This window comes from Cladophialophora psammophila (assembly GCF_000585535.1).
Source record: "Cladophialophora psammophila CBS 110553 chromosome Unknown aczJe-supercont1.3, whole genome shotgun sequence".
Classification (NCBI taxonomy): Eukaryota; Fungi; Ascomycota; class Eurotiomycetes; order Chaetothyriales; family Herpotrichiellaceae; genus Cladophialophora; species Cladophialophora psammophila.
In genome coordinates, this window is record NW_006912924.1 from 1,934,625 (window position 1) to 1,961,703 (window position 27,079).

The 27,079-nt window shown below is 52.9% G+C and overlaps 9 protein-coding genes across 9 annotated transcripts; 5 read left to right on the top strand and 4 right to left on the bottom strand.

Annotated features, from left to right (window-relative positions):
* Window positions 1-596: 596 nt before the first annotated feature.
* A1O5_02881 (uncharacterized protein) lies at window positions 597-4,415 on the bottom strand (the record flags this gene model as incomplete). The annotated part of the gene is made up of 1 exon (XM_007743495.1): window positions 597-4,415. The coding sequence occupies one exon, from the start codon at window positions 4,413-4,415 to the stop codon at window positions 597-599; it is 3,819 nt and encodes a 1,272-aa protein (XP_007741685.1).
* A 1,236-nt stretch (window positions 4,416-5,651) lies between these two features.
* Window positions 5,652-6,924, bottom strand: A1O5_02882 (uncharacterized protein; the record flags this gene model as incomplete). Its single annotated transcript, XM_007743496.1, has 3 exons — window positions 5,652-5,950; window positions 6,001-6,237; window positions 6,285-6,924. The coding sequence occupies 3 exons, from the start codon at window positions 6,922-6,924 to the stop codon at window positions 5,652-5,654; spliced, it is 1,176 nt and encodes a 391-aa protein (XP_007741686.1).
* A 3,867-nt stretch (window positions 6,925-10,791) lies between these two features.
* Window positions 10,792-11,928, bottom strand: A1O5_02883 (uncharacterized protein; the record flags this gene model as incomplete). Its single annotated transcript, XM_007743497.1, has 2 exons — window positions 10,792-11,758; window positions 11,864-11,928. The coding sequence occupies 2 exons, from the start codon at window positions 11,926-11,928 to the stop codon at window positions 10,792-10,794; spliced, it is 1,032 nt and encodes a 343-aa protein (XP_007741687.1).
* Window positions 11,929-13,954: 2,026 nt separating this feature from the next.
* On the top strand, window positions 13,955-16,225 carry A1O5_02884 (uncharacterized protein; the record flags this gene model as incomplete). The annotated part of the gene is made up of 3 exons (XM_007743498.1): window positions 13,955-14,266; window positions 14,325-14,533; window positions 14,599-16,225. The coding sequence occupies 3 exons, from the start codon at window positions 13,955-13,957 to the stop codon at window positions 16,223-16,225; spliced, it is 2,148 nt and encodes a 715-aa protein (XP_007741688.1).
* A 736-nt stretch (window positions 16,226-16,961) lies between these two features.
* Window positions 16,962-17,700, top strand: A1O5_02885 (scytalone dehydratase; the record flags this gene model as incomplete). The annotated part of the gene is made up of 3 exons (XM_007743499.1): window positions 16,962-16,995; window positions 17,096-17,151; window positions 17,224-17,700. 3 exons carry the CDS (start codon window positions 16,962-16,964, stop codon window positions 17,698-17,700), a joined length of 567 nt encoding a protein of 188 aa, XP_007741689.1.
* Window positions 17,701-18,048: 348 nt separating this feature from the next.
* On the bottom strand, window positions 18,049-19,648 carry A1O5_02886 (uncharacterized protein; the record flags this gene model as incomplete). Its single annotated transcript, XM_007743500.1, has 2 exons — window positions 18,049-19,170; window positions 19,268-19,648. The coding sequence occupies 2 exons, from the start codon at window positions 19,646-19,648 to the stop codon at window positions 18,049-18,051; spliced, it is 1,503 nt and encodes a 500-aa protein (XP_007741690.1).
* A 759-nt stretch (window positions 19,649-20,407) lies between these two features.
* A1O5_02887 (uncharacterized protein) lies at window positions 20,408-21,505 on the top strand (the record flags this gene model as incomplete). The annotated part of the gene is made up of 1 exon (XM_007743501.1): window positions 20,408-21,505. One exon carries the CDS (start codon window positions 20,408-20,410, stop codon window positions 21,503-21,505), a length of 1,098 nt encoding a protein of 365 aa, XP_007741691.1.
* A 264-nt stretch (window positions 21,506-21,769) lies between these two features.
* On the top strand, window positions 21,770-23,635 carry A1O5_02888 (uncharacterized protein; the record flags this gene model as incomplete). Its single annotated transcript, XM_007743502.1, has 1 exon — window positions 21,770-23,635. The coding sequence occupies one exon, from the start codon at window positions 21,770-21,772 to the stop codon at window positions 23,633-23,635; it is 1,866 nt and encodes a 621-aa protein (XP_007741692.1).
* A 1,750-nt stretch (window positions 23,636-25,385) lies between these two features.
* Window positions 25,386-27,042, top strand: A1O5_02889 (uncharacterized protein; the record flags this gene model as incomplete). Its single annotated transcript, XM_007743503.1, has 3 exons — window positions 25,386-25,495; window positions 25,570-26,528; window positions 26,591-27,042. The coding sequence occupies 3 exons, from the start codon at window positions 25,386-25,388 to the stop codon at window positions 27,040-27,042; spliced, it is 1,521 nt and encodes a 506-aa protein (XP_007741693.1).
* Window positions 27,043-27,079: the final 37 nt, after the last annotated feature.

The following is a 27,079-nucleotide window of genomic DNA, read 5'->3' on the forward strand; positions in this document are numbered from 1 at the left end:
GGCGAACGATGGCAGCCTGTTGTAGGGAAGAACTCAGAAGCTGTCCTCCTAGTCTCAGTAACAGTAACCAGGAAAGGAGAGGGAGGAAGGACAGTGCCGGCAGTGAATTTCTGAAAAAATCAAGTTTTGATACTGGTGATATGAGCGGCTGCAGGGCCTCGAGGGGCATCATCAAGATTCAACATCATTCCCATGCAACACGTGTCACGCCTTGCGTAATCGTTGCAAACCCTCCATAATAAATACATGGCAAATACGTCACTTGGCACCGAAATCACATGACCATTCTGAGTGGCTCACCACCATCAACACTGCATCCGAAGGCACGGCGAATAGCAAATCGAGAACCAGACTCCAGAGTCCCATGCAACCTGAAATGCCATCTCGGCCCTGCATCTGGCACGTAATTATTTTCTATTAATCTTTCCTTTGGATCGCTTTTCTCCGGAGAGGCCTGCCTCATATTCTGTTGTTTCGTACGAGGTAAGTCTATCACCAATGTCATACCTGCTCTTTCCAGGAGCTCCAGCTTTACACGAGTGTGACAACAGCGAGATCTCTCTTCCCGAGCTTCCCGCATTCAATCAATCAGTCAATTAGTTCCAGTTCTGCCAGACACACTCACACCCACCCGTCCCCCCATCGATCCCGCCCGCCTCCTGATCGAATCCAGTGTCGTCGCCAACGGTGCCGTTCACGAGGCCAGGTGCCGCATTAATCAACGTCCCTCCAACACTTCTAGACTCAGGCACAATCGTCCTGACATCGGACTGGATAACCTGTAGTTGATCGACTCCGTAGCAATACACCGCTTTCTTGTTAATGTTGCCGCCGTGTCGGTCGATGCTGATTGTCGTCGGATAAGGGAACGAGCCCGGTCGGCTGAAATCGGTCGCCGAATTGCTGCTCCCTGAGTTGGTCTTGTTGGTCACATTGGACACCGAAGGCAGAAGCCTCGCGCCAAAGGCTGGGTTCGTCCACATCCGGACCAGGAATCTCGTCTGGCTGAAGGTGCAGCGCAATCGAGACCGGTCGCGGGTGGATCCTCCGTTTTCATCGTCAGGGTCAATCCCACCGTTATCTGCAAATTCCGAGGTATTCAACGCCGCCGTCGAATGCAAGAAAATCGCCTTGTCGTAGTAGATGTAAAAGCCGAAGTGCTCGTCCGCTTGGCCTCTGTTGTACAGCTTGATGGGTTGTGAGGATGGATACGGATCACTGGGGAGGAGATTGGCGGGCGCTGCGCTGCCGTCGCTTAGGACGTCGGGAGCTGGGATGATATCTGACGAATTCGACGACTGACGCCTCTGAAGTCTCGAGCTGGTCGAGCTGGATGTCGTGGCAGTGGCATTTGAAGGGTCAATAGGAAACACTGGGATGAATGTAATATAGAAAGGAGTCTGTTCTCCCTCGAACGGCTGAGTGATGTTGTCGGTCGTGTTGCCCATAAATATTTGGTCCGCCCGACTTGGTGGTGTCGGGTTTGGATTGAAGAGATCGTTTGTAAATGGGTCATCTGCACGCGTCTGAAGACCCGCTACTGACCTCCTCTGTAGCTCCTGTATGGGGACCGTCATGTTTGCTGGCACAGTGCCGTTTCGAAATGTAATCTCGAATCGAAAATTCGGCTGATCTGGAGAGTTTGGGGCCACCTCGAACTGCTCCTCCTTGGGCAAAGCACAGCTCCACATCGTGTTGGGTCCTACGCATTGCGACTGCTGCTTGACAACATCTGGTCTGGCAATGGTGGATATGCCCGTGGGAATCGGAGGATAGCCGGTAAGATTCAGCCACTGGCTCTGCACGGGAGTACCGTCGCCTGTTCTTGTGAGGAAGGTGGCGAAAAGAACAGACGCGAGAACCACAAAGCATAAGATAATGCCAATGATAAGTGTCCAACGGCGCGTCTTCTTCTTGTCGGCATCATCCTTATCAATTTCCTTCCTTCGACGAAGAAGTCCTTTCAGTCTTGACGTTAGACCTTCCTTTTTTGCGGCTTCTGGCTCTTTTGCAGCTTCCGGCTCTTTGGCTTCTGATGGTTCTGATTTTGGCAACTCTTGCTCTTGGCCGACTTCTCGGAGGGAGGTGGTAGACTCGAGTCGTTCCATGGCCTCTCTTCTCGCCTTTCCAATAGTGCTATCATTTCCATTTGTGAATTTATTGCCGTAGAAAGTGTGGCTTTGTGTTGTGATTGGCGGTGGCTGCGTTGGCGCCATCGCTTGCTGTTGATCCGATGGTATTGTTTGCTCCAGCAAACGTGGGTGGCTTTGTGTATAGTCAATCTGCGTCATGGGGACGGCACCCTGAGATGCCATTGTGTGTTGCATCGCTGGGGAGACAGGACCCGGTGACAAGACTGGCGGCTGATTCGCAACGGAAGCAATGTTGGGATACTGAGCTTCACGACGAGGCGGTTCCACGTCTGGGAGCAACGGGTCTCGTGTCCCTGAGCTTTCAGCTGCGTGTGTCATCACAAGATCTGGTTCCTGCGGTGGCTTTTCTGCTTGCGTGAGTTCTGGACTCTCTACAGACCTTGCCTTGACAACCGCTGCCGTTTCTGCCTGTCTGACATTTGGTGACAACTCTTCAGGCTCCAAGCGGATGGAGACGCCACGCCACGACTTACGCTTTTCATTACTACGAGCACAAGCGTCATCCTCGGTATTTTCCTCTGCCTGCTTGGGAGCGCGGACATCCTGTGGGGGCTTGAAGGCGATTTCTTTGTCGAAGACAGACTGTAATTTTGGCAGCTTCTCGGTGCAAGAATGATTTTGGCACTCGAAATATGGAACACCGGTCAACTGTTCGATAGCACATGCATGATAATATTCTGCTGCAAGTCCTTTGGTGAAGTCGACGGCAGGCAGTGCTAGAGTTTGGTCAATATCAGGACGGGTTGCATTGGCTGGAGGGAGCTGCGTGTTGCCGTCCCTTTCTCTTTCCCACGTTGTCCATCTAGACCAAATGCTTGCCCTCGCACTTGCTAGTCCAAGCCGCCGAGGTGTTTCTGGGGATTCGGGGGTGAGTGGAGAGACGATATCACTCTTGGAAAGTCGTATATCAGCCGGCAGCGAAGGAACTGGAGGCGTCTCCGGACTATTGTTGTTGACTTTCTCCACTATTGTCCCTTTCCTCGAAAGCATGGGCGAGAGCATAAGGTTCCACCAACCCTGTGATTTGTGCCGTCTGTTTTCAATTTCTGATGGGAGAATCCGTTCTTGGCTGTCAGATGACAGTCTCGACACCTCTTCCAAGGATTGACGGTCTTGTTCGTCCTCGCTGTCATAATTATCCGCGCTCTTGGGGCTAGATCCTTGAGCGGATCGAATAATGGTTGCCACTGCCGTTGTTTGGCCTTGTTTCCCATGTTGCCCATGTCTGAAAGGGATTTGTGGCACTGGGGGCAAATTATCGTGCTGAATCTGTATCTCACTCCGTGTGTGTGGAGAATACGTGCTCGATACTGTCCGTGTTCTATTGAAGAAAGATGGTTTCCATGAATCTGTTTCCTCGGCTGGAGTGACAACAATTGCAGGTGTCTCGGGCGTCTTCGCAGGATAGGCATTGCTTGCTCCGTCGGCGGATTGGTGGGCAGCTAACTCATGCTCAGGGACACTCATACCTATAACGATTGATCGAGAGCCTGGGGAGTAATCAGTCATGGCGTTGGCTGATCCTCGGATCTCGTCAGCCTTGGCAAGAACGCGATCTTGTCCGCCTGCGCTCATCATTTCCGTCGCCCTTGACACCTCCCTTGCCTTTCTGGCTGCTCGTGATTCTTGCAACTTCGAAACAGCTTGTCGAGCAATTATCCTCTTTAAGTCCTCTGCCCTCTGATTTGGGGATCGATCCACCTCGTGGTTAGCAAGAGATTCGGACACAGAGTGGCTAACATGCTCAGCTTTAGCCGACATGATAGATGTGGCGTATCTCGGGCCAAGTCGAGGCCTCTGAGATTGTACTTGCTCAATGACAAGTCCGTCAGTCTGAGCCCTTTTTGCCTGCGCCGAGAAGTTTGTGACAATGTTCAGCCCCGGTCGACTTTTCTTGTCAGGTCGGGATCGGGTCAACTGCTGCGCCCGCTTCCGTCGACTTGATTGCTTGCGACTTGGTTGTGAAGATTGCTCATTCCGGGTCGCTTCTTGACTGTATCTCTCCAGATGGAATTCATCCTGGCCACTCGAAGATCCGGTGTCATCATCGGAAGAGCACGAAGCGAAAGGATTGGGTGAAAAGAAGGTATCATTTGGTGCCAGTGCGATGCCGCCATTGACGGGCTTGAACGTCGTAAGAGTCTCTTGCTGAGGGGGCGACAAGGGGAATGGCGGAACCGTGTTGTTGGATTGACAATGCCCCAAATCCGTCCTCTGAAGAGTCTCCGCTTGACTACGGGATTGCTTGAAACCGATCACCATTATTGACAGTGTAAAATATTTCCACAAGTTGACTGCGTGTTGAGGTACAAATAGTGACAAAATATGGCATTGCTCCTTTTAATACGGGCCAGGGTCGAGGGGAGTTCTCAGGCCTATCACTGGAGCCTTCTATTCATTGTCAATGATCTGAGTCAATCCAATTCGTCCTCGATGAATGAAGTGGTGAGACCGTTTCAAGCCAACGGATTCTGCTTTGTGAACTGAACAAACACCGTTAACAGAATCAGCAGCGATTATTGTATTCAAAAAACAGAACAAGAAGGAAATAATAATAGGGAACTTGAGAGCGGCGTGAAGAAGAGACGAAGGTTCCCTGTGGCATCATTAATTGACCTGATTGAAGGTGGAGATCGGTTCGGCAGAAAAGGATTGATAGGCACCAAGACAACAACATTTACAATTGCAAAGGCCGATTCACGTCCGGCGTGGGTTATTCTCAGCGGAGCCTCCTCCAAGACCTGCCTGGCCCAATTATTTGTCTGAGGCTATGGGCTGCGACATGTTTCCTTGGATCCGAGCGTGCGGCGCACGAAATGTCCCAAACATAGATCTCGAAGGAGAATGAGAGTGTCGCATAGCGTCTGGCCTGGCGGCTAGGCCGTTCTTCAGAGATGATTGCTCCAGGTTGGAAGGCAGATGATGACTGGAGGAGAGGACGAAGACGACGAAATTACGCGCGCGGTCAATGTTTGACCTGATGGAGGAGCTTCGGCAGCCAATTGGAGCGGCTCATCCGGGGATTACATAAGACCCTAATGTTTCACAAGGCTGCGCAGGGCTGTGACACACAGACACTCTTTGAGTCTCGGAGAGCTTTACCGAGTATGTTTCCAACATTCATATACAGAGACCATGTCGGCCGTAGTCTGGAGACAGCCCCACTTATCTAACAGTCGAAAAGCAGCCTCCAGCTTCGACCTAGAATAGCTGTCGCGTCCCCTATCGATGCGACCAAATGGGCCCGCCAACTGTCCAGCCCCCATGTTTTTGCTCCTGCCCCCAAAAGCATATCCCGTTGACCATGGTATCATGAATCAATTGATTGATCCTGCCCCTCAGAGCCGAGAAGTCGTGCCTCTTCTCTGAATACCCGAGGCTTTTAGCTGAAAGCTCCACAATTCCAGTGTAATGCACAGAAGATTTCAAAATGTCAAAGAAAGTAACCCAAAAAAAAGATAGCCGAACGTGGGGCACCCGGTCCCACAGGAGATAGCACTACCGCCGGTCGTCATATTGTATACCCTGCATCGAGTTGCTATTCATTATCGGCGGGAGTGTCCGTGCTGGCTCATTGGAGCAGTCGATATGGTTGAAGTGAGGCCCGTATCCAAGGGGGCTTTGTGGCATCACATTCGGTGGAGGTGGGAAAGAGCCCTGGGGTTGCTGTATACCTTGCATTTGTCGACTCATTTCGTGCATCTTGGCTTCTAATTCAGCCATCTTCATTCGCTGGCTTTCAAATTCGGCTCGAGCTTGCTTATTTTGGCTTTCAAGCTGCGCAATATAGTCAATGGCTACAGAAGATCAGCGTCCTCTCCGGGGCCACGTTGCGATATCTGCTCACCTCTTGACAACGTTTCCCATTTGCTTGATTTATTATTTTGACTCGCTGGTAACCGACTTCTCAGCTGTTCAAAACAATCCTTCATTTCGCTCCGTCTCTTGCGCTCGGCTAGCTTATGAGTTACCCGAAGTTCCGGTGTACGACTGTACGGGGTAGTCCCATTAGGAGAATCTGGGTCAACTCGCAGACTGTCTAATTGTTTGTGCTGCAGGCTGTGATGGTGAGTATCGGGTAGTTCTAGCATTTGTCAGTTTTCATGTGTCACGGGCATCCCGAATACTTACCTTGCTGGCCTGGTGGTAACCTGTTGGATTCCACCGTCAGAATACTGCTAGAGAATGAGTCGGCAAAGCTGTTTCTGCGCGAGTATGTTGAAGGGGTTCTCCCTTGTGGCCGGGGTGCGTCAGGATCGGGAAACGCATACGCCTGGCCCCGCGTGGGCGCCTCTGCGCTGTAGACCTCCTGTTTAGGATTCTCTAAAATCGGAGGCGCCACTCGTCCTGCGGCAAAACCACCTCTTCCACCGCGATTGGACCCAAAGGATGTGATTGGTCCACTCATCGTTGAGTATCGGCCGCCTCCTCCCGCATATCCATTTGTCTGGATACCTCGCTCCCTTTGAAGACCCGAGACGAGAGATGTTTGAGAGGCATTGGTGCTTGTATACGGAGATGTAGGCCCGAGCCCAAGGTTGGTCATGCCCGTGTGTATGCTGTTGGAAGCAACACTGCTCCTCCGCGAGTCATCAAAGTCGCCGCTGCCTCTATTTGGATTCGAGTTTGGATCTGAGGTGGGGGGTGGCAGTCCGTTGGGTTGTTGATGCAAGACACCGTTGAAGGGAGCTGGAGGCGCCGAAGGGTTGTCTGGAGTGTAAGGTGAGGGCGCCGCGCCGGTCGGGGAATGGGCAGAGTTTAGGTACGGCATGGAGTTCGTCGAAGATCCCGACACTATGAGTAGAGGGTTAGCAAGACATCTGGTATTTGGCAGGAACCGGGACACTGACGGGTACCCGGAGTCATCCAGCTTCCCGAATCCCTTTGGGGCGGATGAATCGAAAGATCTGACGGGGCTCTGTCTAGCGGCTGGGCTGGGAGCTTCGACGTCAAAGAAGCTATTGAAGGGAGTGTCTGAGGAAGGCTGGGAGGGGGATTCGACTCCCAGGGACGGTGGCTCGTGGTTTCCATCCTGCCAAATCCGCTGAGGTTTATCGAATATGATCAGCTCAGATAGCGAGCAGAGACTACCCAGTCGCGCATATAGCGCTCAAACACGGTTGTAAAGTCCCTGACTCGTCGCTCGATTCGCTCTCGATTCCGAAATTTATTGGCGCGTCGAATCCGACAAATGAAACGTCAGGTGCGCCGCGGTGAAAAGGTGATCCAGGAACGCTGACACGACAGCAGCAAGTGGTACAGTATTCGGTAGGAAAGATGCGACGACCCAGCGCAGAACGAGCCCTGGTATAGAGCGACTGGGGCAGTATCGCCACGCTTTGCAACGTGGAATCAACACAGATCGCTTGATACCCGTTTGACAAATCGGGATATTGTCTTCTAAATTCGAGAGATCTTGTCCCTCCCCCAACCGCTAGACTCTTTACGAGAAGGTCCGATCAGATCAAGGTGCGCATGAATTGGTGTCTGTGAAAACCTCTGCAGGGTTCGAGGTCTTGTTCAGAAAAACGTGGAGCAGGAGATGTTGTGGAGCCAGATCGAGGGCATGCAGCGTGCCAGAAGAAAGGCAGCAGGAGGGCTGTGTTGAATATGTTGAGTTTGCGGGATCAGTTGTCGCACAGGGGAGCGGTGGGCGGGAGATGGCAGAGGAGGGATTTGATCTAGCCGCGGTCGACTGCAGAGGAAGTCGACGATAAGTCAACTAGATCAGCCCAATCTGGCTGGGATAGCGACTTTGCGCAGGCCGGAAGTTGCGGCGGAAAAAGACAGGGCCAGAGTGAGGGTGAGGTTGTTGACCCCAGAGGATAGGAGGAGGGACAGTTCACGCTGTGTCTAAGGGCTCCGAGAGTAAGAGCGCAAGTGGGCGCAGCCCAGGACAGGGGGGTGTGTCTTCTGCAGTCGGGAGCCGGGGGTAGGATAATAAAGATGAGATGCTCTGTCGATGGCCTTGTCAATCCGTGTGCCCAATATCTCTCCCAATGATGAACACGGACAGAAAGTTGAGCCAAAGGCCAAAGCCGAAATCAAGTTTCAGGAGGCAAAAAAGAGTCCGTTGCAGAAGAGTTAGAGAGAGAGTTGAACGTGGAGATGGAGATGTCGATGGAGATGGCAGGCCCAATCCAATCCAAAGCCATGGCGGTTGCAATCCACTCTGACCATTTTGGCATGCGATACTGGATTCAAACCATCAAATCAGGTACGTGATGGTCGAATCCGAGTCGACATGGTAGAGACGCTCTTTGACTAGATCGGGGCTATCAACTGGAATTGGGGTGCGTTGGTGTTGCTTGGGTGCTTTTGGGTGCTTGGGGTCACTGCTTGGGTGCTCGGGTGCTTGGGTGCTTGGGTGGCGCCCCGGCTTTCTCCTCGTCGTCTCTTCCCTTTTGGAGACGCCGCTAGGTTGCTTTGGGTATTTGCTGTGGGCGTGACATTTAACCAGTTGGCCAGGCCATTGACCTGATCAACATCACACGCTCTGGTCTCCTGCTATACCCTCTGTACACTATAATCCCTCTGTTTGGGGGGGCTGGTGCGAAACTGTCCTGGTTGGGAAACGAGAAGGAAAAAAGCATGTTGTTGCCTCGTGTACAGTGTGTGCGAGTGGCACCGAAGTGGCCAATACCGTAAGACTGGTGGTCACTGCAGAATCTGTGTCTGACAAAGAGAAACGTGGGAGGAGCAAGGAGCAAGGAACTATGTAGGAGCGACAAATGGGCGCCCACCAGATGGGCAGATGGGGAGATGGGGGGACGCGGTCCCCTGAAGGGGATCTACTAAGGACCTTATTATTATTGCTACTTCTTGTAGGTATTACCCGGCTCGCCGGGCAAAGGGCGGCGGTCCCCCACCACCACTACAGAGTGCTTGCGCAACTTTCCTAGGCACTTGTGGTGCTTATACGTGAAGTATACAGTAGGTACATCCACTGTACGCGGGCACCCATAATCATTTTTAGGGAGGTGCTGGTTAGGTGACTAGGTGCCTAGGTGTCTAGGTAGGTACCGTACCTGCAAAGCATCTCACTCACCCACCAGTACCATCTCAGGACCCTGAATCCTCGGTCTACCGCTTTCAGTATCCGGGGTGGATGAGCGACCTTCCAGCCCACGTGCTGCCTTGTTTCTTGTCGCATCTTGGACTCTCTCCGGCCCCCTCGCATACCCAGCACTGCCCACAGCCCGCAAATCTTTGCCTGTAGCATCCAGTCTTCTCTGCTGTCCAACTCGTGGCAACCTCGTGTAAAGTGGTTTCACCAGTACCAGCAGCTCACCAGAGTCGATCGCTGTTTCGCCTCTTTGTCACACCGAGAATCGTGCGAAATCGATGATTGTCATTTTCTCAGCTCATCTCCCCTCCGCCCACACCGGTCACAAGCACCCCCCATCGATTTCAACTAATGACAGGGACCCGAGCAGGTCGCCTGTCGGCAGTTCGACCTTAAGGTGGTACTATGCTCTATTAGGACCTGGTCGCCGACCGCCTCAAAGTCTGTGGCCCCGAGGTGGCTCCCCTATCCTGAGTGATAAAGGGTCCAGCTTCAGTCTCCAGGCCTGGTCCCGGGTCTGCTCCAAGCCTATGGAGCTAAAGCACTCATGTTACTGGAACTAGGGAGTGCCCGAACCCGCCGGCGCCCTATCGAATCCTGCAATCTTTGATTGTCATGAGTCGCCATATCCCTAAGTCCAGACGATCTTTGCCTATTATATTCGCCTCCAAGCCTCACTTTCTGCCGCTATTGATGGCCAGAACCCCACGAACATGCCAAATGGGATGCAGGAACCGCCACATAGAAAAGCATGGAAAATGTCAACAGTCGGATACTCTGAGATACATAGCAAAGCATTTGTGATTGCGGTGCAACGGCCAGAAAAAGTCACTCTTGAAACCCACCATTGAGGATGCTTGCTGACTCGCAGAGTCGCAACAGAACATCCGCGCGACACTAATCTCGCCCGCTCAATGACGTCGCAAAACACGAGTTCCAAGCCACTCATCTTGCTCCTTCCAGCGCACATCGTTAGCCTGGCTTGTTCATTCCAATTCCGCTCGCTGAGGGGAAAGGGGCGAATCAGCCAGGAGCTAGCAAGTAGGTGCTTCGGCAGGGGAATCACCACGTGGCAGCAGCAGCTAGTCAAATCCCCTTTTGCGTCGCGCAATTGCGAATCGAATCACTGCTCTCCGCTATTATTGAGAACACGGATCACGAAAACACACACCTTCTGTCGACGATGTCACCAGGTCTTGCTGCGCAATCAATACCCTGTCTTACTACGAACACCCTTGCTTCGCCGTCGAGGAGTCGAGGTTAGCTGCCAAAATTGAAGGCTAGCGCTCCAACGTCACCCAAAGCTTGGACCATCTTGCGGCGTGAGACAAGGTTAATGGCGAAAGTACGATAGCCCGGAGCCGGATTGACGGATCGTCAATGCGTACGGAGTACATACTGGTAGGTTGGTTTCGTTTTCTCGTCATTCAGCCACTACTCCGTACATGCCTAGTAGGTAAGAGCCTCCTGAATGTATCCACACCTCACTAGATATCCCAGCAGGACGGCTTTAACCCACAGCGTATTCCCTCACAGCGGTCCGCGGGCTGGCTGCGGCTCCTTGATGGAGCCTCATGCCGTCAACATCTTCTCCGCGTTGAGCAGGTCTTCCACCGTATCTTTCAGGGTGACGCTGATGGGGGTGTACTTGACGCCCAAGACTTTCTCCGCCTTACTCCCGTCCAGCTGGTACACTGGTTCTCGTGCGCCCGGAGCCCCTCGTGGTATGCGCTCCTTGATCTGGGGGAAATCGTCTCGGAGAGCATCCACTGCAGCCTGATAGTCGAAGTGAGATCCGACAATAAATCGCTGGCCACCAGCTTCTTCCAATTCATAGGCGCGCAGATGGGCAAGGGCAACATCTCTCGCATCTGCAAAGCCCGCAAAGTCGATGGGCGGAACTTCTTTGGCGGATCCATTGACGAGCTTCCAAATTGCCTCCGTCGACTCATTCAAACGATCCAGAGACCTTATTCCACCCAGCGAAGGACCGAAAATCCATGGTGGATTGATGGAAGTGAAAGAGAAAGACGGTTTGTGCTTTTCTATCCATTCCCAAGCAGCCTTCTCTGCCAGACCTTTTGCTGCACAATATGTGAAACCACCATTGGACGAATTCTTGGCTTCTTCATAGGTGGCGGGGTTCCAGTCTGACTCGGTATACGTATAGCCTGGACGAAGGCCTTTGCTGAGGTCGAGTACACAGGCAAAAGAAGCCGTCAGTACGGTACGACGCAGGGATGAGCCCTGTGTGGCCGCTGCCTCTAAGACGTTCAACATCCCGTCAATTGAGGGTTTCAAGAGCTCTTCCTCGTTGTTTTTTGGGTTCAAAATGAAGGGATTCGCTGTGTGGATGATTCCTGTCACTCCCTCGACCGCCTCGCTAAGAGCGTCTGTGGCGGCCATGTCGGGCACGACGGCGAATGACAATTGATCGGCATGCTTTGTGTGAGCCTCCTTTATGCCAGCAATCGATCTCTCAGACCGAACCGTCCCGCGGACATGATATCCGGCTTCCAGGAAGGCATGAGCGATATGGCTACGGCATAAGTCAACTCAGGAGCGATGTTCGGAGACCAGGTCTGAGCAACATCCACCTCTAGTCTTGAGGTTGGACCCGAACACACGGGAAGGGACCACTCACGAAGCCACGAATCCTGATAGACCAGTGATGAGAATAGTCTCTCCTTTCGGGGAGGGCGAGCCCATGTCGACACTTTCAATAGACCGGTGAGACAAGGGAAGACTTTGCTTGATGCACAAGGTAGGTGGCCGGTATAGGTTGCTTTGATTGACAGATTCTTGTCAGGAACCCCTCAGGACTAACCGGGGTCTTTTATAGGCATTAAATGCCAATGAGGTGATCTGTCGGTTGCTACCTCTGCGCTCTTCTTTTCTTGAGTAGCATCGTATCAGTCCATTTCCGTGCTGGCGAAGGTTAATCGACATTGTTGGCGCAAAGTAACTTCCCATGATCGATGTCGCTTCGTTTTACAAATCTCGCGTTTTCTTGGCCACAAACAGACCAACAGGGACACATACAACCCCTGTCAAAAAGGGTTAAGATAGTCCGTTGATGATGCATGCAGACCCAACTACCGAGTATATCAGTTTGACAAGAGAACACTCTACAGAGCCAAGCTCGGGCTCTAACATAGAGCTTCGCGCAGTCCACCATTTTGATCACGGCTCGCTGACTAAGTGCATGTGCGGCCGCGCAAGCCGCATTTTTCTATGCTGTCAAGCGATGCGATTGAGTCAATCCAAAGGAAGATGTCGTCAACCCAAGGAGAGCCCAGACTATAACACGAAGGACCAAGAAAAAAGGATGATTCAGCAAGACAAGCGGCAAAGTCTTCGTAGTATCACCTCCTACGGAATCCATTCTCGAGCCGGGAGGACGAGGAAGACAATTTGTATGGCACCAACATGGGTTGATATGCTATGATCAGGTAAGCTCCAAGGTCTGTAGCATAGCCCTGCAACATACACTGCGAGTGCGTGTTTTGGTGTTGCAGGTGTCTAGTTCTCAGCAGCGACGTAGTGGCCTTTTCAAGTTTGTATCGAACTTTGTGCGACAAAGTGCCAGGCCCAAAGTTCTCTTTCATTTAGCCTTTTGGACCTTTTCGAGTTAATGCTATCGCAACAAATGTCCCTGTGGTGCCGGCTTAGCTCTACCAGCCAGGGCGTCGCTGGTGAGCTGGGTCGCTGCACCGCCTTCACGTGCGCCACTTACAAAATGTTACTACCCCACAAAACCAAAGGCTCGCTTGTCTCAGCCTCGGCAGGCACACAGCAGGCAAAATCTCTTGCCTTCAACCAAATGCGAACCCATACAGGTGCTCAAAAGAACAAACGAGTGAGCCTCAACAGGATACTGGGTACAGGAAATCCATGTACGAGTGCCGCCTTGCACTCCATTGGCCTGTGACTCGATTCATACACGCCTCTCCACTTACAAGGAGTATGATCACCTAGGGCTCCATCCTTCGCACCTATCATCCACGGCCCCTGACTCAAATCTGTCATGTTGCTGTGCTGCTTGATGGAGTTTATGCTTTGCAAAACTCCTGTGCAGGTCACTAGCCATCACAGCCTCTTAGCGCTAACACGGTCTACCAGACTGCCATGAGTCCTGCTACCGCAAGTATCTCGGCAGTAATGGACCCCTACACCCCGAGGAACAACAATGGAGCGCACCAGAGAGGACTTGGAAATATCCACAAAGAAGCCTCGGGAGGCAGCCTGAGCAGCACGAGAACTTCACCGCCTCGTCGGCGAGACTATTTGAAGGGTGATATTGCCTCCATGATCATGAGCATGTTCCGGCGTACAATCTTTCAGAATTATTTGACCGTGAGAAGGGTTGACTGCTGCAGTCGCATACTAGGAAATTACGGAACATTACATCAGTTGAAACCGACCACATCGTGACGCTTGACTCCAACAAACATACAAACAAAGAGAGTGTACTGGCGAGACTAGATACGCGGCGTCAAGAGCAGTGATATACCGCCCACAATTGACTGACACAAGAGCAAAAATCAGAGCAAACAGTATTGCCAAAAGCAATCTGCATTTGTACTGATCTTTAAAGATGTCTTCCGCGTCCCTCCCACTCCCAACTCCTCAACCATCCATCGGTACTAGGAGCAGCTCGAGACCCAGCAGTTCTGCCTCAGAAGACTTTACCATGGTGGACCATCCCCGGGCTCTATCGTTGCGTTCTCGATCAATGCATGTTAAAGACCACGCCATTACCGAAATACATCCCCTGAGCGATAGTGATGCCTTCATTGTGTCTGTTCAGCCTCCACAGGTCCCAGAACATGGTCTCCAGCGTGGAACCTGTGATATCGTGCTTGTTATCGATGTGTCTGGAAGCATGTCATCTGCGGCACCCCTTCCAGATGCAGAGGACGATAATGAGAGAGAGGCTGCTGGATTGAGTGTTCTCGACCTTGTGAAACACGCCGCAAGAACGATCCTTCAGACCCTGGGCGACGGTGACAGACTGGGTATTGTGACGTTTTCGGACGATGCAAAGGTGAAATGTCCCCATGGTTTTCGCTCCATACGCGCAATATTAACAGGTAGACCTATAGGTCGTGCAAGAACTCACATTCATGAAGCCCGCCGAAAAGCAGGCGACATGGAGGAGGATTGAGAACCTCCGCGATGAAGCCTGCACAAACCTTTGGGCCGGCATTCGTACTGGGCTGGAGTTGTTCTCCAGATCGCCACTTGCGAATAACATACAAGGCCTCTATGTTCTAACTGATGGAATGCCAAATCATATGTGTCCGAAGCAAGGGTAAATCCCCCATCCATGACAAAAAGAACAACCTTGATCGATTGCTAACTTCGGATTAAATACAGCTATGTCGCCAAACTCAGTCCCATGCTAGAGTCCGCAGCCCGCGAGAGGCCCATCGTACCCACCATTCATACCTTTGGATTCGGCTACCAGATCCGCTCCGAATTGATGCAATCGATCGCAGAGGTGGGTGGGGGAAATTACGCATTCATCCCTGACGCAGGTATGATTGGAACTGCATTCGTGCATTCGGTTGCCAATCTGTACACAACATTCGGCATGTCTTCCACGTTGGAGATCAAACTTTCAAGGGACATTGCGGTAGAAACGACATCAGGAATGACTCTGACTGCTGGAAATGGAGGATATCTTATGCATCTGGGTAACATCCAATACGGGCAGTCTCGGGACCTGGTGTTCGTGTGCCCAAAGGGTATCCCTGAAGACACAGTCATGACTGCAACGCTGAGCTACAAAGCCGCCAGCGGGGCTTCCCGGGGCTTCCAGAGCCGTGCAGTCTTTTCGGACAAGACGGTGATGCCTCAAATCTGGGTCGAGTACCACATGCGCAGAGCTCAAATTTGCGGATTCATATCCTCTCTCTTCCCCTTGAAGAATAACGGCGAGCGTACGACCACCATGGACAGAAATTCGTTGATCGAAGCACGGGCAAATCTGAACACTATCGCCAGCTCCATGGATCAATCTCCCAACAAAGATGCAGTCGGGCCCAAATCGCTCCTCGATGAGATCGTGGGTGACGAACCAGCAGGTCAAATCTCCAAAGCCCTCACTTGGACTACAACCAAAACCTACTGGCAAAAATGGGGTCGCCATTACCTGCCCAGCCTGCTCCATGCGCATGAGCGTCAAATGTGCAATACATTCAAAGATCCCGGGCCATTGCTCTACGGCAAAGACAGCCCGCTCTTCATCAAATACCGCAACGAGCTGGATGCCGCTTTTGATAACCTCCCGGCACCGAAGCCATCTCGTCCGCCGAGGGTTGTGTACACCTACAGTCCCACTGGCGAAGTGACGGGTACAAGAACCATTGCGCACCGAAATGTCAGTATGAGACGCTACAATACGAGCGCGACGCCTTGCTTCGAAGGCAACTGCTTGATTTTGAGGGGCGACGGAACGACCAAGACGCCAGTCAAGAGTCTCAAGGCAGGGATGATGGTATGGACGCCCATGGGTCCACGAGCAGTCCGTGCGGTTTTGAAGACCAGAGTTGGCGGCCAAGCGCAGAAGCTGTGCCGAGTGGGCGAGTTGCTAGTGACGCCATGGCATCCGATCAAGTACGATGGACAATGGCGCTTTCCGAACGATATCGCTGAAAGCAGCATGCCGTTCAAGGGGAGCGTCTACTCTGTACTCCTGGCGCCGTTCCACCACTCAGACGGCCACGCGGTCGAAGTCGGAGGTCAAATTTGTGTCACGTTGGGTCATGGCCTCGTCAGAAGCAGCGAAGACGACATTCGCGCGCACAAATTCTTTGGCAATTACCATCAAGTTGCGATGAACCTGTGGCGGCTTCCATGGAAGAAGGGTCATTTCAGATGTGGTGGGATGCTCCGAAGCGCGAAGACCGGCCTAGCTTGCCGATTTCTGAAGCCATCCATAGTTAATAGGGGCGTCACAAAGACTGTGTGGGTTGGGATGAAGATGAGATGCGTTGGCTGAACGGCGGATTCGGACAACAGGGCAGGAGTATTTCGTAGTTGGGCCGGGGTGGCTCTTTCAGCCTCGCGGCCTGCCAGAGCGGAAAGGGAGGCGGGAGGGGGGAGAGGAGTACCGCGGTGGTATGTAAGTTGGTCCCAAAAATGGCACTCCGCTCCGATATTATTAGGTGACGGGCTACAGGGTCCTTGTACAGGATATTAGGGAGTAGCTTCGAGTAGTTAGTGAATGCTAGCAACTACCGGGTACTAGGGCTCGGACCCCGCGCACTAAAACCCTCACAGCTCTCACACAACCCCCTCAAACCCCCCCCCCCCTATCAGGCTCCAACATGCCCCTAACCCCCAACACCATGCCGCTGTGATGCCCCGCTACGTGCCCGCCTTAGCGCCCGCGCCTTGCATGTGTTGCTCAGGAACAGCTGGTCATGGCTGGCCCAAGATAGGCCAACAAGTCGCACAGACCTGGACGCTAGGTTCAGAGAGGTTTGATGCACATGTGGAAGTGGAAATAAATAGCCAAGGGAAACACGAGCATGGGAAAGGGCACCAAAGGGGCGGTGTGCAATTATTTAGAGACGGACAAAGAAAGAAACCACTCCCTCTTCCTTCCTCCTACTCCTCCTCCCACTTTCCCCTCCCATCTTTACCCTCACTCCCCTCTCGTTCCTCTTCGATTCCACCTGCACGCGACACTCATACTTGACTTTGTCGTTCAGTTCATTTTGCTGCTTTTCAACATGGCGTCAAAGGACAAGTTGATTTCTTGGGAAGGTGAGGGAAATTCGTTGCGGTTCCTTCAATTGAAACTCTCGGAATTGATGCTTTCCTCGTGTTGTCGAGGCTAACAGTCGTCTCTGTGCGAGCACAACAGACTACCAAGGCTGCCTCAATGCCTACTGGGAGTGGGCTGAGAGCTACGATTCCAAGGTGAGTTCCTCTAGACAGACCTCAAATCTTTCACCTTGACCCCATCTCACTTACGGCCATCTGAACCCCCAGGACTGGGCCCGCTTGCGTAAAATCGTCGCCCCCACCGTCCGCATCGACTACCGCTCCTTCTTGAACAAACTCTGGGAAGCCATGCCCGCTGACGACTTTATCGCCATGATCTCCGACCCCAAAGTGCTCGGCGACCCGCGCCTGATGACCCAGCATTTCTGCGGCGCCAGCAAGTGGGAGAAGGTCTCTGACACCGAGATCATCGGGTACCATCAGCTCCGTGTTCCGCACCAAAAATACACGGATGCCACCCGCACCAAAGTCCTCGTCAAGGGACACGCACATAGCAGCAATATGCACTGGTACAAGAAGGTCGACGGGGAATGGAAGTTTGCAGGCTTGAACCCCAACATCAGATGGGGCGAGTATGACTTCGATAAAGTTTTCGAGGAGGGCAGAGAGGAGTTGGGAGACAAGGAGAAGGAGAAGATTGCAGATGAGGTGGCCAAGGCCGCCGAGGGCATTCCCTCCAAGTAAAGAGCTGGGGCCACCAACAACGGAAATGTATCTGCAAAGACAGCAAGGCCCACACACGGACTGGTGGGAAAAGTCACTGCCTAGGATTATGACAGACATAGGATTTGCTGCGAGACGAATACAAGAATTTTCGGGACTCTGCGTTCGTTGAAACCTTGACCAGCGGACCACATCGTTCGACCCGGACAAACTGCAGTGGTGGCAGGATATTTTTATCACGGCCATATTCCTCGCATATCGATTCTCACTAACGAATGTCTATTCAGGAATCACGTGAATCGACACCCTTCGCCTTGCGTCAATTTATTCGCTTCTCTACTTAGGAATGCTTCGCAAACCATCAATCACTCACTCAAAATAGATCGGGTTTGTCAGGCCGAGCAATACATCGGAGGCGTTACGAACCTCGACCATGACAAAGTCCATTCCGGCCACGTTCTGCTGGATCCTTTGTGCATTCACGATCGACACATTGTGAAAATACCCCTTTTCGGACACGAAGCAAGCATGCGCGCCTTCGAACCCGGTGGCAGAGAAGCTGGCATATGCGTCGCCAGCGCTTAAGGCCGCCTTTGGGACGATGTCTCCGATCTCTGCTTTTATCTTTCTACCGCCATCTCCGTAAACCACTCCAAAGGCGATGTCCATCCCAGGACCCTCGACTAAATACACCCGGCCCCTCTTCACGCCCTCGACGATGCTCGCCTGGCTCTTCTCTCCCGTGGCCCTTACAACAGTGGTGGGCAAGCCGTTGATATCCGGCGGACTGTGCGCATCACTCCCACCCAAAGCTGTGAGCTTCTTCCCCTGGGCAAGCTCGCCCTGCCAGAACTTGACTGCAACTTCGTCTAGCGGGTCAAACCTACCGTTCCAAACTTCTATCGCGTCATTGTGGTCCCAATCCAGTGTCCAATCGCACCTCGAGCAATTCTGGAACGGGTGGTTGATCGACACCAGCCCTCCGGAACCGCGCACTTGGGTGGCCGCGTCGACGAAGCCCGTGTCGTCGGACGAGTTGGTGTACCTCCACTCGACCTGCTGAGACCGCTCGAGTCCGATCGCTTGCCAGTGGCCATGTCGCGTCGTGACTTCAATTGCCCGGCCAATGAGAAGATCCGATCCGTTGGCTGGGATCCAGCGCCCGATATTGTTGTTCCCAGAGTCGGTGTTGTGTTCGGAGAAGAAGATGAAATCGAGATCGTACGAGATAGCGTGGGCGATGTGCCCGCTGGGTAGATACCGGCCGTCGGAGTAGATGGTGTGCATGTGGAAATCGCCGCGAAGCCATTTCCAAGGGGTTGTGGAGGGAAGGGGTTCTTTGTAGATGGGAGCTAGCGAGGGAGTCCAGAGCGGTGAGCTGCTTGGGGAATAGGCGAGCGAGATGTCAAGCGTCCAGTCAATGCCGGAGCGGTTGGTTGCGTAGGGCCCCAGCACGACATTCCATGTCCCGGGGAATAGGGGTCCAGCATTCTGGATCAGCTATCGTTAGATTTGGAGCTCATGGTTCTCGAAAGGGCGAAAGACGACTCCCTCCTCTCCTCGTCCTCCGATGATCGGCAGAACTTACGTATCCCGGCGTGGCGTCACTCGCAGAGATGGTGAAGTTGTTCCGAAACCCTCCTGACCAGCCTCGCGAGCCGGAGTAGCCAGTCTCACTGTTGATGGCGGCAACCCCATGAGGATCGAAGACGCCCAGGTCGAGCGAATTTCCCGCCCCTTTGAAAGAGTAGTTCTGCAGCACGTAGATCGAGGTCACCTCGGCGGAAACGTGGAAGGGCACATAGACGAAGCTGAAGAGCTGGTCGGGCGTGATGTGGCCTGTCAGGGTGAAGTTGGTGGGTTCTCGGAGAGCAGACTGAGCATTTGCATGGCGTATCCACGCAAACAAGACGGATGAGAGGAAAATGGACGACTTCATCATCGCGAAGATGCTGGCCAAAGTGCCCATGCCATCTAGCTAGTTAGAAGATACGAGGTCCCTGGAAAAGAGCTGGGCGTCACAAGTCTCTTGTACCGGGTAGCTGAATCGCTGCTCCCTTGCTCGCCTCGATTTCAACACCTTATCCTTGACCGGCTCCTATTTTGCCCTCCTCGTCTCTAAGACTGAGAGTCTTCATAGGAAGCTGTGAATTCGACGTGGATGATGATCTGCATTCCACGTGCATGGCGCTCAACTCGCCCATTGGAGTGTGAACCCTGCCGGTAGCATGTTGAGTTGCATTTGAAAAGCTTGGTATACCATGAGGGGTGGGAATAGAGCATAAGAACGGATTTAGCCTCTCGAAACAGCAACATCTTACGGATACGTAGACACGAAGGATCGTGATGGCGCCATGGAATATGATCTAGTAAATGGCAAGTTACAGACCTGAGAAATCCGATACAGAGGGCGCAGGAACCTCGGTCGGGCGCCAGGCAAGCAGCCTCGCAGGTCACTCGCTCCCTCCCATCCCCGCGAATCATTGGGGTTGGTGTTCTCCTTCGAACGATATTGGACCCCCCTTGACCTCTCTACCACCAAGCCCGGGAGACATCCCCGAAACTAGGATTGAGACACGGCGGCGGCGGGACGGCAAACGTTTGCCGACCGGCGAGTGACCGACCGTCCTGTGAAATTCGGAAAGGAGACCGTCAAAAAGAGGAGGGAACTAGGATTAGGCAGCACAAGCAAGAGCTTGACTAGCATTTTCGCTACGTGCCCGTCACAATGGAAAAGAATGAGACGATTGCCGACCTCTGCGAGGTGTTCTACGTCGGCGGGAAATATATCAAGGATGATCGCGGAACTCATATGACGGGACAAGTTTGCGTGCGACGCTTTGGCAAGAAAGTCGATAATCGACCGGCAATCATCTACATCCACGGAGCGGCGCAGACTGGCACCCACTGGGAATCCACGCCGGATGGTCGACCTGGGATCGCCTTGCTCCAGGCTCAGGAAGGCTGGGAATGCTTTGTCGTCGACCAGGTTGGCATAGGGAGGTCGCGATATCACGCCCATGATTTGGGAGATCTCAGCCACTACACAGCAGAGGAGCTGCAAGAGTGTTTCACCTCGCCTCCGCATGATTCATACCCTCAGGCAAAACTGCTTACTCAATGGCCAGGCACCGGCAAGATGGGGGATGCCTTCTTCGACGCCTTCTATGCCAGTCAAGTCGGACATTTTGCAAAGTATCGAGACGTGGAGCGGTCCTTCCGCCCTCTGGCTAAGGACCTCTTCTCTCGTACCGGCCCGGCCTTTTTAGTGACACATTCGCAATCAGGTCCTATAGGTTGGCATATCGCTGACGAGTGTCCCAGCATGGTCAAAGGTATTGTGGCTTTGGAGCCGAATGGGCCGCCCTTTATCTATCCAGGTCTCCCCAAGTTCTACGCCAGGACGCAGGCTGTCCAAGCGGGGACATTCGTGCGCCCATTCGGTCTGACTGCGACTCCACTAACCTATGACCCTCCCCTGCCGGCCGGCACGAAAAGACTGGAGTTCACACGAGCCCCCAGCGAGCTCTTGAAAAACGATCGGGTACCAGGGGCCCGGCTGAAGGCGCCGGCGCTGAAACTGGTCAATCTATCTTCTATACCCATTGTTGTGGTGACGGCTGAGGCATCCTATCACGCGGCGTACGACCACCTCACGGTCCAGTTCTTCCACGATGTCGGCGTGCCTGTCGAGCATGTATATCTGGCGGATCGAGGTATCCGCGGCAACGGCCATCTCTTGGCCATTGAGAAGAATAACCAGGAAGTCCAGCGGTTCATCAGCCAGTGGCTGGCTGAGACATGGGCCAAGAATGCTATGAAATAGACTGTCGAGCTGCTAGGAAGGGGGGAAGAGAGAGAGAGAGAGAGAGCGATATTCAAAGCTCTCTGCCTTATTCTCATTAGGCGGACTTCTACGCCCATTCGCCTAATCGAGGGCCTAACTTTAGACCTTTGGGACCTGATTGGCTATATCCTGCGTGGGATAAATGCAGCAATCTATTCTACAGTTATGCTTATGTTCATCCGTTCCCGTACATTGAAGTCTTTCCTCTCTGCCCAGATGTTGTAGCTGCAATCCACGTCTATGATGTCCCCAACAATTGGAGATGACGCATGTTATTCGTTCCACGATGCCCATGCATTCATGGAACATGAGTACGACTTCCTCATCATTGGTGGCGGCACCGCTGGCCTTGTTCTTGCAAACCGACTCAGCAACGAGCCGCGCTTCGCTATCGGTGTACTGGAAGCAGGGGTAAGTCATCTCAATGACCCACTAGTTGATATCCCGGCTATGGCGACAGCGATGGCCGGCGATAAAGACTATGATTGGCACTTTGTTACTGCCCCCCAAGGACCCAAGGGCCTTCAATGCCATTTGCCTCGCGGTCGCATGCTCGGCGGATCAAGTGCAATCAACTGGATGGTCTATACACGCCCTTCGCGTCAGGATTTTGACGACTGGGCGTCCTTGGTGGGAGATCCCTCTTGGGCAGCCGCCAGCATGAAGAAGTATCTGTTGAGGCATCAGACCCTCGAACCGCTAGATGATGCCCTCACTGAGCGCACTGGTATCGCCTATCTCGCAGAGAACCACGGCCTGGAAGGACCTATCCATACCGGCTTCAACACCCTCCCTGTAACGCCTCTCGAGGAAGCTGTGTATCACGCCGGCATGGAAGCCAGCGGGCTGTGTGCCCCGCTTATCGACCCCTGGGCCGGAGACCATCTGGGATTTTATCGCAGTCTGGGCACCATATATCGCTCTGGGCCGAACAAAGGCAAGAGAAGTTATGCCGCCAGGTCGTACCTGGAACCAGTGCTTGACCGGCCAAACCTGCATGTTCTTTGCAATGCCCACGTGACCAAGATCCAGCTGCACGGTAGCATGGTCGTGGGGGTAGAGATTGACCACTTAGGAGAGCATTACCTTGTCAAAGCCAAGCGAGAAGTTCTCCTTTGTGCCGGTGCTCTGTCGTCTCCGCACATTCTTCAGCTCTCAGGGATAGGAGATCGCGAGGTGCTCGAGAAAGCTGGAATAGAGTGCAAGATTGAGTCACCGTATGTGGGCGAGAATTTGCAAGACCACCCAGCCATGATTGTTTCTTATGAGTTGAAGCGAGGGGTCATCTCTGCGGACGCGATGAAAGATGAAAAGGTGCAGCGTGCGGCTCTGGAGGAGTACCACAAGCAAGGTGATGGACCCTTGGCAAGCATTAACAGCATCCAAGGCTTCGTCCCTGTCCTGCCGCTGTTGAACGACAATGACTTGGAAGAGATCAGCCGAAGCGTCGAGTCACAACCGGGCGAGTCTTCATTCCAGAAGGCCCAACGACAACACGTCCTGAGGCAAATCAAAAACGCCCAGTCGGCATTTATTCACGTGTCGCCGACTCCAGTGACTGTGGACTGCTATGCAGAAGGCGCTTTTGCCGATCAATCAAAGGTGTTTGTCAAGGCACTTCCTGAAGGAGCGCCGCACGGTTTTGGTTTTGCCGTCGGCCTGCAGTACACTTTTGCACAAGGGTGGGTGCATGCGACATCCAACGATCCGTACGCCCAACCAGAAATCAATCAAAATATGCTGGGACACCCGGCCGATATAGTCACGGCATCTGCTGCTTTAGAGTTTGTTCAGATGCTGGTTGACATTCCATCATTGAAGGATCTGATCGCCCGACGCACCTACCCTGGCGAAGAGCAGTATGATTTGCACAAGCAGGAGGACCGGCGCGAGCATGCGAAGGGGGTCTGGGCGGCGCAGTATCATCTTTGTGGAAGCTGTGCGATGGGAGAAGTGGTGGACACGAGGCTGAGATTCAAGGGCGTCGAGGGCTTGAGGGTTGTGGACGCCAGCGTTTTCCCAAACCATGTCAGTGGTAACATCCAGAGTAGCGTGTACATGATCGCGGAGAAAGCAGCCGATATGATCCTGGAAGACAATCTGGGTTGATTGAGAGCAGAGACCGGTAGGGCTGGCTCATGAAGGCAGCCAGCCGGAGAACAGACCTTCCGGCCCCGAGGCCTCCAGTCAGTTCCTCAGCGGCACCTGCTTCAGTACTCTGAATCAGGAGGGGATCAAGATTTTCTAGTCTGTTGCGCTGACACCGACCTCGGGCGGTTAGACGATATCCCGAGTGGACGATCGAATTCCTTCCCTCCAGCTCGCCGGTACCCATTTTGACATCACCAAGTGCGAAGAGCTCGGCGAATGGTCAAAGTCTCCTGACCTCCTATGGGTTCAAGGCGTCAAAGGCATGAGAAGGTGCCCCAGTAAGGTTAAACCCAACACCTTCTCAAACCATTGACGAATGAGGTACACCAATCTTGATATGTAAGAGTATCAATAACATACTAAAATCTAGCAGAGGACGAAAGCCGAACTTTCTTGAGATAACACTGCTGGCTACGAACGAACGAAAGCATGGGTTTCTTGCATGCATCTCGGCACAAATTTTGCATATATCTCTCATAAATCATCAGCGCGAGGATAAGGGTCAAATCTTTGCAGCAATTAGGGAAGAGCTGGCATATATTGGGTTTATACAAATCTATCCTCCTAGTCTATATGTTCACACTAAGGAGTACAGAGATGACGACTTGGGATCGTCGAATCTAGGAATTTCGAAGAAACATGACCAAGCTTCCGTGGAGACCCGTGGACCCTCAACCGGCGCATGGCCTTACGGAGGAAGGCGAGGAACTCGCCCGATAGAACCCGAATCGATAGGGCTTGAAGTTGGAATGGAAGTGAGTATAGTCGCCCCTTCAGGTAGCATTGGTTGTTAGAGGTATGCTGTAAAATTGTCCTGGATTTGACCTTCATTTTCTAACGATGCTTCCTTGGCCTCCAGGAGACCGTTCCCGGTGGTCTGGTGTTCTTGAAATGGGACTCATTGTGATTCTAGTGAACCGCGAGTTATTTCTTGTCTTTTGACACGACAGTGCATAAAAATCTGCCCGCAATAGGGGGGTTGCGTTTGGCTCGCCCCTTAGACCCATCACTGCAAAGAGGCCGACTCAACCATATCTCCTATTTGATGGCCCACAGCGAATACCAACCATGTGCATAGAAGCCTGAACACACGTTTTGAGGCGATGTGAGACTGGCCAAGGCTGAAGACAAGGCTGTCACTATATTCCACACTAAGCCATATTCGATTTGGCACGAACAGGACCATCAAGGGCGTTTTGAGGCGCGTCAGGCGCGTCCTCAACAATCCAACATATCGGGTACGGGTAGAACATTCGGTATAAACATCTCAACATCTGTACAGCCATTCCTGGAACTGGCCTCCTCTTCGACGACATAGGCAATGCCACTTTGCTTTTAGTACAAAGCCAAGATAGAAGGGGATTGGACTTTGCCAGCTTGAGAATGTCACAATGTTAACGAACGAACCATCACAGATGCATAACATCCTCGTCATTCTCACAATTCTGAGACGAGATATGTCAATCTCTTGTGCGCCTCGCTGCATCTCGCATCGCTCGCACCTCTGATTTGGTCGTCACCAAACCCCTCTTCGTTCTTTGCTGCTGTGTGACCTTGGCGTCCGGGTCTTTTCCCTTTCCACTCGCCCCTCGGCACACGGACGATGCGCATGTGATGGGACGTTCTCTCTCCATAGGCAATCATATCAACCGCCATGTTGCTCCAAAGGATGGCTCGCAGGCTCTTCCGGACCACGTACAGATACACCATGCTATCCTCAAAGGATGTTGTTGAATTGACCGAGCCCACACCTGGTCATGCCGACGATGATAGCGAGCAACATACTTCTCAATATAACGGCATATGGTGCCGCGATCGGTCAGTAGATTCCTCCAGCCTCACCCTCGAGAAATCGCACGGGGACCTCTCAAGCTGAGGCTATGGACTTCTAGGTTTTGCGGCGCTCTCGCCTTCAACTTCGTGGGCTTCGTGCTTCCAGCTCTCTACAACACGCTTTCGAAGTTATGGGTGGCCAACATTGACTCTTCCATGGTTGTCACGGTCGACTCATACACCTATATTGGCGTTGTGGCCGAGGTCATCAATGAAGGTCTTCCCAGGGCTGCATGGGTCATCATTGGAGACAAATTCTCCCGCTCGCTCCCATCTCGCATCGAACTGACACAAACTCTGGTTCTGTTCCAGGGCATCATGGGTTTGGTTGTGAGCGTCATCATTCTCGGGGCCGCGAAACAGTTTGCCGCTGGGTTCGTTCCAGAGGAAGTTCGCAGGGCGAGCTTGACCTACGTCCGCATCAGCTCTTTCTCCGTATTTAGCGCAGCGTTGGAGGTCGCCGTGACCAACGCGGCCAGAGCGCTTGACCACCCCGACGTGCCGTTTCTCATCAGCGCCACACGCTTTGCCATCAATATTGTTTTGGACTTGCTGATCCTCTCCCGTTTTCACGTGGGTTCATCCAAACCCACCGTCAATATACAAGCGACAATTCGACTCGGGTGTGACTTTGCTGCCGCATTTGCCGGCCTCGCATACTTTGCCTTCATCGTATTCGGACTTCGAAGGAAGAGCAGTGACCTCCAAGGCCTACCGGTGCCCCGTTCAAGTCTTAAGGCATTGAAAGTGCTTCTGAGACCTGGGGTCTTGACATTTGCCGAGTCTGCGGTGAGGAACACATTCTATCTCTGGCTTGTCAGCAATATCGTCTCCATGGGTGCAGACTATGCGACCGCATGGGGCACCTTTAACACGATTCGTTGGGGTCTTGTTATGGTTCCGGTCCAGACACTGGAGGCAACCTCGAACGTATTCACTGGACATAAATGGGGTCAATGGAGGAAGAAAGTGGGCATCGACCTCCAGAAAGCCAAGGCGAGCTGGAAGCAGCTTCGAGGTACGCATTCTGCTCCATCACATCTCCTGAAACTGTGGCTGACCCGGTGTGAGCGCCTGCAGATATAGCCACTCCCGCTCTTACCGCAGTAGCAATTGCACTCGCAGTCGAGGTTCCGCTCTGCATCTTCCTGTCTCTATTCGGGTGCAAGCCTTTTGCATATTATCTCTCTGGGTCGGACAGCGTGGCGTCCATCACAGCACACATGTGGCGAACCATCGACTGGTGCTACATCTTCTACGCGCTCAGCACAGAGCTGGCAACGATCCTCTTATCGACAGTGCCCAGATGGTACTTGTACCAGTCGCTGGTGTCCAATATGTTTTACGTCCTACCCTGGGCGATCGTGTGTCAAGCGGCACATCTCAACTCTTCGGATGCTTGGAGCTACCATGCCTTTGTGTTTGGGGGGAGCCTAGTTTTTAGCTTTTTTGATGTGCTGCTGTTTGTGTTGCTGTGGGCGTGGAAGTTGAGCCGGGGGACACTCAGCTTTGACAAGGTAAGACTTGTGTGAAAGCAAATCAGGTCAAACAGGTTCGAGATGGCAGAGG